Source organism: Conger conger, chromosome 1 (genome assembly GCF_963514075.1).
Source record: "Conger conger chromosome 1, fConCon1.1, whole genome shotgun sequence".
In the NCBI taxonomy this organism is placed as follows: domain Eukaryota; kingdom Metazoa; phylum Chordata; class Actinopteri; order Anguilliformes; family Congridae; genus Conger; species Conger conger.
The window spans coordinates 32,368,642-32,381,241 of record NC_083760.1 but is presented as its reverse complement, the minus strand read 5'-3'; the positions used below and the strand labels follow the sequence as shown (position 1 = coordinate 32,381,241).

General features: G+C 40.5%; 1 protein-coding gene across 2 annotated transcripts; it reads right to left on the bottom strand.

Moving 5' to 3' along the window:
- Nucleotides 1-5,114: 5,114 nt before the first annotated feature.
- On the bottom strand, nucleotides 5,115-12,242 carry col10a1a (collagen, type X, alpha 1a). Of its 2 annotated transcripts, none has more exons than XM_061253883.1 (3): nucleotides 12,155-12,242; nucleotides 11,577-11,721; nucleotides 5,115-7,624 (listed from the first exon to the last, which is right to left on the bottom strand). In XM_061253883.1, exons 2-3 carry the CDS (start codon nucleotides 11,704-11,706, stop codon nucleotides 5,769-5,771), a joined length of 1,986 nt encoding a protein of 661 aa, XP_061109867.1. In that variant the 5' UTR covers nucleotides 11,707-11,721; nucleotides 12,155-12,242; the 3' UTR covers nucleotides 5,115-5,768. The 2 variants fall into 2 exon arrangements, with proteins under 2 accessions (XP_061109867.1, XP_061109875.1); XM_061253891.1 differs by having other exon boundaries at nucleotides 5,115-7,621.
- Nucleotides 12,243-12,600: the final 358 nt, after the last annotated feature.

Sequence of the window (12,600 nt, the reverse complement as noted above, 5' to 3'; positions counted from 1 at the left end):
CTGGCTCAAGCCCTAACCCTTGCTGTTCAAATGAGCAATTTAAAAAAAATCTACGTTACCGCGTCAAGAGGAAAACCCGCAGCGATACTACACACCTGGTCAGAATGATGCACTTACATGTGATTCACTTTAATGTGAATGACATGCCGCCTTAGTATAGATCTAACTTACGCCCCTCTTTGAAAGACACTGACTGCAAGTTTATAAAGTGGTGTTGTTGTTGTTGTTGTTGTTTGAAAGATAGCATGGATAGCATGGAGAGTAGCCACTATAACATCAACAGAGCTGTTGGGCCCATGAGCAAGGCCCCCAACCCCACATTACTCGAGGGGTGATTGTCCCTTGCCTAGTCTAATCAATTGTATGTTGCTTTGGATAAATAACATAAATAAATAAGATATATAACAAATTGTTTGAGTAAAGACAATATTTAGAATGATAGAGAGCTACAGTATGGTGTCCTATTGCTTATACTGAATCTCTGTTTATTAAATATGGCCAACAAATGCTGGCCTTTAGTTTCCAACTTTGAGGAAAAAAACAAGCCAAACTCCAAGTCACATTTTAGCGATCCTTGTGCAATGCTTGGTGAACACCCAAGGATCACAACTTTAGTACAACTTCATTTCATACGAACGAACAAACCTCCTTAGAAAAAAATCTGGGGAAGGTGAAAGAAAGTAATGGCTCCTCTGTTCCATTATCTGCAATCTGATGTCTCTAGAAGGGCCATGATATTTTTATGTTCTCAATGTTTTCTTGAAAATACTGCATTCCTGCCAAACAGTTTTCCATTCTTGTGGCAATTGCCCATGGTGGCAGGAAACCCACAGTGCAAACACATGCCACCTCAAGCTGTAGGATAAGTGAGCCTTGTGGTTGGCTTGGCTCTATGTTTATTCCCTTCCTTGGCAGCCAAGACACAAGAATGTCCAGTGTGGTTTCCACACCGTAACCCTCTCTGGTGCACACAGGAAAATACATATTCATGAGATAATGCAAGGAATCTTCACTTCAACAAAGAACTTATTCAGAAATTTTACTTTCTAGGCATCTTGGCTCTGGTCCTTGGGAGTTTGCTCTGCTTAAAGATGGAAAACAGTACTGGCATCATAGAAAAACTGATATTAATGTTTATAATTCAGAATAAAGTAATCTGTTAATATGTGAAGTTGTTATGCAAGTTGCTTTGGAGTGTATTTTATCTCATTACAACACAAACCCCCTGAATGGCCCTGAAACAGCCATTGTAATGTTAGCTGGTCATCAAAAACTAAAATATCTAAAATATACTTCTACTTTCTGGGCCAAAAGCTTCCCAAAAAAATAAAAATAAAAGCATGGAACATGTTTTTTGACAGTGAATGACAGAGATGAAGATCCTTGAACAGTGAACGACCTGAGACGTGTCTCATGTTTGGAAATGGCAGTTTCCACAATACTGTCTAGGCACATATTAACAATGTTCCAGCGGGCCTTCTGCCATGTTGCCTGCCTCTGCTGAGTGGTTGAAGCTAAGCAGGTAAGTGTTAGATTAGTTATTGGATGGGGGACCCACAGGGAAAACTAAGTTGCTGCTGGAAGTGGTGTTGGTGGGCATGTAGGATGCAATGTTCATTCTGTTTGCAAGAAATAGAGGGTTCCCTGATTCCCTAGTCTTGGTTAAATTCTCAACATGCCCCCAAATCATCCCCCAGTTGGCTGAAATTGTTCCCTCTCCACTTCTGACATGTGGTGAAGAGTTTTGTGGCTGCAGTTTATCACCCAGGTCGGTGCTACACATTGATGGTGGTTGAGGAGAGTTGAGTGCTTTGAGTGTGAGAAGACCGCTATATAAATGCATACCATTATTATACCAGAACTACAGTGTACTCAGTGTTATTCACATCGTCATGCTAGTTTTTCAATTTTGGTGCAATTTCCACATATGTATTGCCATATTCATCCTTTCTCTTTTGTAATTCTACCTCCAATTCTACCTAACAACATGAATTCCTCATGAAATCTTTTTTTAAATTATAATTATTATTGTCACAATTGAAGCATAACCATGCTAATGTGGACACTGCTAATGCTAAACCACAGCTATGACTTCTAATGCTTGTTTACAGTTATATTTCAATTATCACTCTGCAACTAAGCAGTCATTCAAGTCAAAATGAAAAACGCTACATGCAGCCAATATGTGTCAGGCACCTTGCAACAGTGCTACCCAGGATTTGCAAGCAAGGATGCCCATGATCCAGAATCTGATGTGGGTCTTGAGGCAAAATAGATTTGTGTCCGTAAGTGGGCAGAAGTGTGAGAGCTACTGTATATTGATATTTTTTTAATATCAGTTGGCAATGTGTTTGAAGGACATATCCAGTTCAGAGTAGCCTAATACTTAAAGTTTCTACAGCACTCTGTCTACTGTGGTTGTATTTACTGCACTTTGCCATGACGTAATAAAGTAATTTAGAATTCTAGGGCAGCAGAATCTTTTTCTAGGGCAGCAAAACATAAAATAATGAGGACTTTATTTAGCAATAGGAAGAAGTTTGGCCAAAGCAGATTTGTGATTCATCACTGAATATCACTTTCATCCAATCATCCACACTCCATGATTTCTTCTCGTTAGCCCACTGCAATCTTGTTTTCTACTGTTTAGGTGTTAGTGCTGATTTTCGTTTTGTTTTTCAGTTGTTTTGTTGTGCATTTTCTATTTTCAAGGCATATTGCTTTCAGTTTTCTATCCTGATGCTTTGACATCTTCCGTGGTCTACTTGTATGTTTTCCTTTAATAACCTTCCCATTTTGTTTATACTTGCACCAAATTTTAGACACAGCTGACTGGGAACAACCAACATCTTTTGCCACACTTTTGTGTTGTATTTCCAAAGGAGTTTCATAATCCTTTCCATTGTTTCAATTGACAGCTCTCTTCTTGGAGCCATGTTTCTCTTCAGTTAGCCAACAGCTCGTTAAGGTCTGCAAATACTCCCTTTTAACTGCAGACTAATTAGCATATTCAGGCTTGTGCGGGTATTTGTTTTAGAAATACGAATTAAGAAGTGATTCCATAATTTTCTCCTCAACATTGAGTGATTCCAGAATTTTTTATTCGACGTGATCTGGAAAAAAGTATGTCATTAATGAAAATATTAACATTTTTTGAGGTAAGTTTGTTTCATGAAGCCAGAATGTTCACCTGTTAAACAAAATTAGTTTTGTGTCAGATCTGTGATGTTTATTTGATATGAAGTAGGATGAACATCCTCTAAGTGTGCTGATTCCATAATTTTTGCCAGGGGTTGTAAAACAAAGGCAACATCATCGGATCGAAATACCAGCAAGATCACCAAACCCCAGTGTAGCAAATGATGACTTATAATGACGCTATGAGTTATTTCAATAACTGCACATAATCTGGCAGTGTCCTAATAAATGTCTACAAAGTCAAATTACTTGAGTGTCAGTACCTTCTGGTTTAACGTAAACTAGCAAGCTAGCGAGCTAATGTTAATGCAGGGGGGATACATTATTGCAATAGCGTTGTTTAGCTAAAGTTAGTGCAGTGGGGATACATTATTGCTTTTAATATTAGCTAACGTTAGTACCATTGCTTAAATAGTGGAGTGGGGATACATTTAAACTACTAGCAACCAATAAACGTGGGCGACATGGCTCAGGCAATAAGGCAGTCGGAGGGTTGCCGGTTCGATACCCCGCCCGGGCTGTGTTGAAGTGTCCCTGAGCAAGACACCTAACCCCTAAATGCTCCTTTCGGTGCCTTGCATGGCAGCCAATTGCCGTTGGTGTGTGAGTGTGTGAGTGTGTGTATGAATGGGTGAATGAGGAGCATCAATTGTACAGCGCTTTGGATAAAGGCGCTATATAAATGCCAACCATTTACCATTTAAACTGCTGTTCAGTGGAAGAATAGATTTACCATAAAACATAGTTCCATTAAAAATACACTCATTTAAAGTTTGTCTTGTCTTCCTTTTGTGAATTTATAAAAGCATTATGGAACTCAAACCTGTGGTATATCGTGGATACTGGCACAGCTAGGGGGACATGCCTAACCACCCTGCTCGCTGTGCCAATATCCATGATATACCACGGGTTCAAGTTCCATAATGTTTAATTATAACGTTTTTCATGAGTGAATTATATGACTAATTATATTATTGTGAGTGATCTAGTGATCATTAAAATGATTAGTTCATTGTCATATTATATTCCACCTGTAAATATGATATAGGCACAGAATGTCGGATTCTACCATCATATTTCACTGAAAGAAAAAAAGAAAAAAATTTGTTCTGAAGATCAGCAACAACTGCAATTAACAGTCTTTAACAGGGGGGGGCCTAGAAGGTTGGTTCAAGCCCTGAAGTAGCCATAATGAGATCAGTCCTGCTGTTGGGCCCTTGAGCAAGGCCCTTAATGGTGAGGAAGCTGTGAGGAAGCATTGTGGTGGGGAAGCTGTTGCTAATGAGAGACTACAAACCAGACAGGTTTATAGGGCTCAACCTGCGTAACAGAGTGAATAGGTATTCCTGGACCATCATGACTTAACACAGTCTTCCTAACACAGAGGCGTTGTGCAGTTATTTATATTTTTCTCTGTAAGTATTGGTCCAAGTCACATCGATCAAAGTGTATTAGTGTCTGGGATAGTCAATAGGCAACCATAACCACATTCTCCAGGAGAGAAACTATCATTGTACGGACTAACGGTTAAGTTCTGGTGGAAGTGGTCGCTTCTGTTTATGTTACAAATGGTGTCTAAGAATCTGCAAAGGATCTGTACTTCATCAATACAGATTGTGATAGCATGTTATTACAGTATATTGTGGTGTTTCCAATGTCTTTGGATGTGCCAATAATTTATCAATTAAGGGCTTGCTTTTTAATCAACTGTGGTAACATACCCAGTACTCCCAAGGAGATGCTATATGTAGCAATAGCTTGATGCTCCTGACTTAGATTGTAAGCCTTGTGATTGCTGTGATACACTTGTATACATGTATACACTTTTACACCTGGGAACATTTATAATGAATTGTGAACTGATTCATACATCAGTGACACATCCCATAGCATGGAAACAGACAAACATGAGGAACTAAGACAAAATGTTTTTATTTTTGGCCAATATGTTGTACAGAACATAATGCATCACGTTGTTCTAAATTTAAATGCCATTTTATTGTCTTGCTTACAATTTTCCCATTCATGAATTCCATATTGTTGCAATTTCACTGTTTTCAATGAGTTCAGACATATTGTACAAAAAGTAATTGCACTTTTCATTGATTAATCATCATGAATATTGATTATGTTCTCGATAGCACCATTTTCAAAGACAGACAAACAAACAAAAATAAGACTCACCCGTTCAAAACGGTAAAAACAAAACGATTATCAGAGAAAGATTAGCCAAAAAACTTCTTGAATTTTATTTGCTGTCTCCAACCACATTAAGAATCTGTAACATTCATACTCCTTACACTATAGTTCAATTTTTGATTGTTCCATAAGATGATTTCCTTCTTACAGGCCCCTGTTGCTTTTGTTCTCATTAACATACTTCAAAGTAACAAACAAATCTACTGAGACGGTACATATTTTACTGCTTTCCGTTGCTTTTTTTCCCTCCATTTTCTAATTTTATCCAAAAGTTAACCTGCTTGGCTGTGGGGTACTATTACAGGGAGCTTGCTCCGTGGAGAAATGGCTTCTGACCTTTTGATGTTAAAGTGATCATTTAAAGTGCTGTATCACGTTGAGGCAATAAGGAAGCCAGAGAAGGAGCAGTGGACATTATCGGCAGCAAAGATGCCATTGGCTTCATCATCTGGGATCTGCATGTAGACTGTGTCCTCCTCGTTCAGCTGAAGAACAGCGCTGCCAGACATCTGGTCCAGGAAGCCCTTGTTGTACTCATCATAAGTGAACATGATAGGCTCACCGTTTTTGTACAGTGCCACCAAGGCGTTAGCCCCATTGACATGCATGCTATAGGAAAAGTAGTAGACTCCAGGGGCCTGGCAGGTGAAGATTCCAGTGGTGGGGTCATAGTGCTGCTCTGCATTGTAGATGACCTGGTCGAACTGAATGGGCTCTGCAGATGGTGGGTAAGCCTTTGTCAGCACTGCACTGAAGGCAGACATGGGGGCCTTGACTAGCTCAGGCATGATAATCTCTTCTGCCTTCATGCTTTTCGCAAAAACTACCTCGCCGGGCGGGCCAGGAGGACCAGGTGGGCCAGATGGCCCCTCGGCTCCTGGCTCACCATCATCTCCTCTGGCCCCAGTAGGTCCAACAGGACCCTGAGGGCCAGTAATTCCCTTTGCAGATAGTCCTGCAGGGCCTGGTGCCCCAGTAAGACCTGGGTGACCTTTGGTGCCTGGTGCACCTGCTGGACCAACAGGCCCAGCTGGTCCCCTTGACCCTGGTGCTCCATTTTCTCCAGCTGCCCCTGGCTCTCCAGCTCTCCCTGGGAGACCCTTAGGTCCTGCAGGTCCAGTTGCCCCTGTTGCACCTGGTGCACCTGTGTAGCCTATCTCACCTTTGCTACCAGGAGCTCCGGTAGGACCCCTGGCACCAGCTGGGCCTGTTGCACCCGGATATCCTGACTTGCCCTCAAAACCTTGTGCTCCCTGTTCACCCTTTGGTCCCTTGGCTCCTGCAGGTCCAATTAAACCAGTATCACCTTTAAGTCCAGTTATACCTGTCTCTCCCTGAAAACCTCTTGGTCCCTGAGGACCAGCTGGTCCCATAGGGCCAGTGGCACCTGTTGGCCCAGTGTACCCAGTGGGGCCTGGTTCTCCTTTCTGACCTGTGGTACCTGGGCTACCAACTACTCCCCTCTCTCCTTTTGCTCCACTTACACCTGGTTTTCCATAACCTGGGCTACCTGGTTCTCCAGGTGCTCCTGTAGCTCCCTGGGGCCCCTTCGCTCCCGTAGAGCCAGGCATACCTGGAGCACCATTATCTCCTGGCTTTCCTGGCATTCCCATCCCAGGAGCTCCAGTATGGCCTTTTCCACCGGGCAAACCCATGGGTCCAGAAGCCCCATCCCGACCAGGTGTACCTGACTTCCCAGGTTCCCCTGGCATGCCTGCCTTCCCTGGTTTACCAACACCTGGCTGACCGCTTGGACCAGCAGGGCCCATTGGACCCATAGCACCAGGTTCACCTGCTGCACCAGGTATGCCATGTCCCCTCTCTCCTTTGGCACCTGGCTGGCCAGGAAGACCTGGATGTCCCTTCATGCCTGGTTCTCCTCTTGCCCCCATTGCTCCAGGCAAACCGTGTGACCCAGGTTTACCGGGAGAAGAAAGGCCTGCAGGTCCAGGGCTGCCACCAGGGCCAGGCATTCCCCTGGGACCCTGAGGTCCATTTGCACCTGCTTCTCCTCTTGGGCCAGATGCACCTCTTTCACCGGGCTTTCCTGGGCTACCTGGAGAACCTGGCTTGCCAACTACAGTGTGGCCAGCTGGTCCTTGTGGTCCGGGTGGTCCTGCTGGGCCAGGGGCTCCAACACCTCCTTTTCCTTGGGGTCCGGGGGGGCCTTCAGGTCCGGGCTCACCTGGCTCACCTGGAGGACCTGGCTCACCTGCTACCTGCACTACTGGAAAAAAATCATAATTTTAAAAGTCTGTTTTACTCCTCTATTGTTTGTAGCTCTTAGTGTCTCTTTCAGACGTGACCTATATGAATACATTCCATCATATGTATTATTATTTTTACATAATTTAAATTATTTGGAATACTTTATCGGAATAAATTAATATTTTTATGATGAGCAATCTGATCCAACTTCCCAGTAAATGCGTAATACTCCACTAGAAAGTCAGAGAGATGTATTGAAAGTGCACTACTTTGGGTTGCATAAGAAGTGCCTTAAGGGTGAATGAAACATACATACCAACTGAAATATTGCGACTAAAATATGCAAAATGCATATTGGTTGTCATGTGTATCACACAGTTTATAACATGATTATAAGATTGACATTTCCATCAAGCACATAACCTAACCAGAAACAGCACTTTGGGTAGTATCACTGCAGGATGCAACAGCTTTGTGGTATTGCAATGGGAGAGAAACAGGCTGCTTTGACTTTCAAAAACATAAACCATAAGCCACAAATGTACTTTGCAGGGATAACCCTGTTTCTAAAAATTGATTGGCTCCAAAGGGAGAATTCATTTTATATTAAAAATAAAAAAAGTATTTTCCCATTGGCTGTGGACCGATATGTGATTCACATGCATATACAACTAAAGCAAGTGCTGCATTATTGCAACAAAAATAACTGTGTTTACCAATTCTGTGTTTAAGTGAGTCAGAAAATAAATTGGTGTAACCACAAACAAGTGCTAGCCTTCAGTAAGGGGCACAATATAGTCTGAGGCAGCACTGATAATGCAATGATAGGATTATACATATGCAAGTTCAAAGATAGTTTGAAAATATTCAGAATCATTTTTATTCAGAAAAGGCAGCTAGCTAAATAAGTTATGCATTGGGGTATTGAGTGGACGGCTGAATATAAGTTATTGCTGAGGAAATTGAAGATAAACAAAAGAGAGAAACCTGCATAAAGAATGCCTTCTGTTTCAAAAAGTAAAAGATAAAATATAATTTAAGAGTTGAAAGGACTGCAGCATAATTGGCTCCGAGGTTACTGAGACTGGGCAATACGAAATCTAATGTGCAATAAGGTCAGGCAAATCTTGTTAGCCACAGTTCTTGTCAAACTACACAGTTAAATCAATGCTTACAGAGTACATATTGTTCTGATTGGACTCATATGTACTCTGTTGAATTAACAGTAGACATTATACTGTGTATGCAATAAAAGTACATCAGTAAAAGTGTCAGTGTTTTTTTTTTCCATTGGTTTGAGGCATGGTTATTGACAAAATAACTTTCCTTAAAGATTCTCTAATATAGTATTACTTAGCATGATCTTGTAAAATACTGTGATGGTGAAGCAAATGGTGATATTTGCTTTCCAATTAATTTTAAAGCTTTTATTTTATGCAAGACTAGATGCTGTCTATTTACTCTATATTTAAATCTAAAAAGTACAGTGCCTTCATGGGTATATATCCAGTTGGGTATAGATGGACAGGAAATAATGATTTTTTATGTTATTTATTCTGTTGTTACATGAGCACATACACCGAACAGCCACAACATTAAAACCACCTGCTTAAACAAGTTTTTCATGATTAAAAATGCTTTAAACTGTTTAAACACTTAATATTTAAAAACACTTAATAAATTAAAATTTTAAATTTAAATGGATATCTTGTAAGCTCAATGGGAGGGGAGGAGTGCATTGTTTTGTTATTTAAATATCCTGGTACATACTGGTGGTCATGACCTTTAGAATTTTTCATATAAAACAAAAATGAAGACTATATTTAAAACTGCATGGCATCTAATCCTACATCAGTTTCACTTCTTCCCCCCATTGGAATTACATGGTACTGCATGTGGTGAAAATTATATCGGAATCGAGTCCATGCATTATGAAATATGACTTCTTCATTCAGGTCTTCATTTTTTTTAAATATGAAAAATTCTACTGATTCTGGAGCACCTGTTAAGATAGATGTGATCATGAACACCAGTACGTGCCAAGATATTTAAATAACAAAACAATGCACCCCCCTCCCAATGAGCTTACAATATTTCCATTTTCATTTAAAAATGAAACCTTTGAATGCAATTCACTTATGATTATTTGCATATATAAGTACACATATCATATCATTAAATATTAAGTGTTTATTGATAAGTTTATAGAGTTTAAATGTGTGTCACGTAAGGGCTGTTATGCCAGTATTGGCTTTACAGTTTTTTGTAATAAAACAATAGCCAACTAAACCTCTAATAGCCAACAGCAGGAAGTTCAACCTTATAACATACCGGGCTCATACATTCTCACACTGTTTCACATAACAGGAATATGCTGGGGAATGTTAGGGCATATGGCAGTGAGAGACCAAAACTTCCCTCCTTTAAATCCCTCCCAAAAGCAATAACCATTTTTACCATCAGCCGCATTTCAAATAGCAACTCTATCTGCAGCAGTTGAGCTTGGGCAAGGAGAATCTTTACATGAGCCTTGGATTACAAATACATCCTTTTAAACATCGACCTTGCACGGGGTTATTTAAGGAACAGGAGCCGAATTTGGTAGTATTTTGGTTTTGTTTTGATGTGTCATGTGGCTTTCGTGGGCCAACAGCAAATAAACTTTCCCAAGACTATGTATGGATGCACAGTTTCGATAAATCAAAAACAGATGTACCCTTCTTTACCAGGCACACCCAAACAAACTACACTTCAATGCATTTGCCGACTGATTACAAATGTGAAATACTGCAGTTGAGAGTACTTAAAATATCTACCAATAACGCCCAATATAACTAAATTATAAAAAAGTATTCCTTCCACCAGTAAACAAATTGTTCAAGATTCCTGGTATGCTTCAATGGAATTATGATGCACTTAAATATAGGAAGAAAATGAAGACTGTGAATGTTCACAGATAATGAAATAAAGTATGAAAACATGAGAAAAGTATATTATAAAGAAAATTATTGATATAAGCATTAATATTTTGCAACTTTGACACACTTGGCAAAATAGGGTGAGCAAGGTGGACATTTTATTTAGCTCTCTACTTGCCAATATTTTTGATATTCCTGACATATATATGGATGACTTGCATTGGCCAGACTATGGCCAGCTGAAATACAAACAATTTCCTGCAGTGACATATGTGTTCAGTTTCTAGCAGTGCACACCTTTTCTGAATGAAGGCTAAATCTTCAAACATTGCGATTTCATTCCTAAATATGAAACAAAACTAACAGGTGATGATTTAAAAAAGAAAAAGAAAAAAAAAACCTCACATCTCATCCAGATCATGGTTTGCTAGCTGAAGCTAATATTGTTCAGTAGGAAAGATTCCATGCAGAATTCCTATAAAAACAGCTACCTGGCACATCATTTAAGACATTGTAAGTGGCAGTTTTGAAGGGAAAAATAACTAGATTAGAGCTTTCCAATTCAATTGAATTTATCTATCTTAATGTGAAGCTGTTCTGCATTCTGTAATAACAGCACATATATTTTTCTTTCAGCCAGGACAGCTACATCTGGTGTGGTGACAGTAGGTCCTTGAAAAACTCAGGTTTCTTGAAGAATACAGCAGCTGAACTCTGGGCGACCAATAAAAAACCAGGGCTGATGAAACATGCTAATATGCAGTCAGTAGGCTGCCATCCATTGGACAAACCCCGATGTTCTCTGAGCCTATTAGTTTACAGGAGAAACTTGTCTGGCTTTTAAACTGCTGTCCTCCTGCTCTGAATACATCCTGCCTCTCTGCACAATTGACATTTAATTTATGTTCTTGTTCTATGAAGACAGCTCACAGCTCAGCAGCTGCGTTTGTACTCAAAATTGCATGCCTGCACAAGTACAAACTTAATAAACATTAACATTAGTGACACAGTGCCAGCCCTGTGGAGGAAATCACAAAATACTTTTATTCTTACCATGGCTCTTCACGGAGTAAGGCTGGTACTGGGGTGCTGCCTTGACAGCTTTCTTGATATAATATCGTTCTCCGTGTACTGCAGCCAGGGCCGCAAGGAGAAGAAGGATGCTCGTTACTCGCAGTTCCATCTTCTGGGGCTAAATCTGCACAGAGAAAACAGGTGCTATGTAAGATTTGCTGTCCCATTAGTTGTACTTCACTGCACCAGTGACAGCAAGCTAAGCTAAAACTAAGCTTGCTTTGAGAGACACAACTGAGTGTTTACACAACTGAGACTTCCTGCAAACATTCTCAAGTAAGATACTGATGGGACACAAATCTGTGCTGAAACTACTTCCGATATAAACCCCAGCAGCATCCAAGGTCCACGCATGCTATGTTTTGCCTTCTTTCTGCCCTCCTTAGGTGCATCTCCACAATCTATGTTCAGAATGAACACAGGCACAGCCCTTTGGTATTGAGCCCCATGCAAGAAGGGCAAACACAGCTGTTTTCTACCAGCTGGCATACACAGGAAAGTGCGGTAATCAAAGAACATCGCCCACGGAAAATCAAGGAGAAGTTGAAGAAACGTACCAGCCGGCTTTAGCTCCTAAAAAAATCAAAGTCAGGATCGCTGTCCCCTGCTGGCGGCTATATATCCTTAGGGCTTGGAGGCTGTTGGAAGAGCTGCTGCTGGTTTGAGCCATGATGCGGGTATTTATACCATATCTGCCCGTTCCACAAGCGAAAAAAAACCCCCCTGTTCTCTAAGTCCCGCCCCTTACCCTGTAATTAACTGTCAGATCTGCCCATGCGAAGACATGTCAAATGAGGATGGTAGTTTTCTTTAAACACTTGGACTTGTGATGATTGCTTTTTACATTCTGAAGCAACAAGGGATTCAAAAACAGGTAAAATGTATAATAAAGAATTAAAACAAATAAAAACAGCAACAGTTGGCATTTTAACTTCTTTTTAAAATGGTCCAGTCTTGGTTTATTTTAGAAGTCAGAGTGCTCAGAATTCTCACACAGCTTGTT

Coding starts and splice junctions, on each gene's coding strand:
- col10a1a (XM_061253883.1), bottom strand. CDS start 11,706: ATGGAACTGCGAGTAACGAGCATCCTTCTTCTCCTTGCGGCCCTGGCT. Junction 7,625..11,576: donor TTACTCCGTGAAGAGCCATG/GTAAGAATAAAA, acceptor ATTTTTTTCCAG/TAGTGCAGGTAGCAGGTGAG.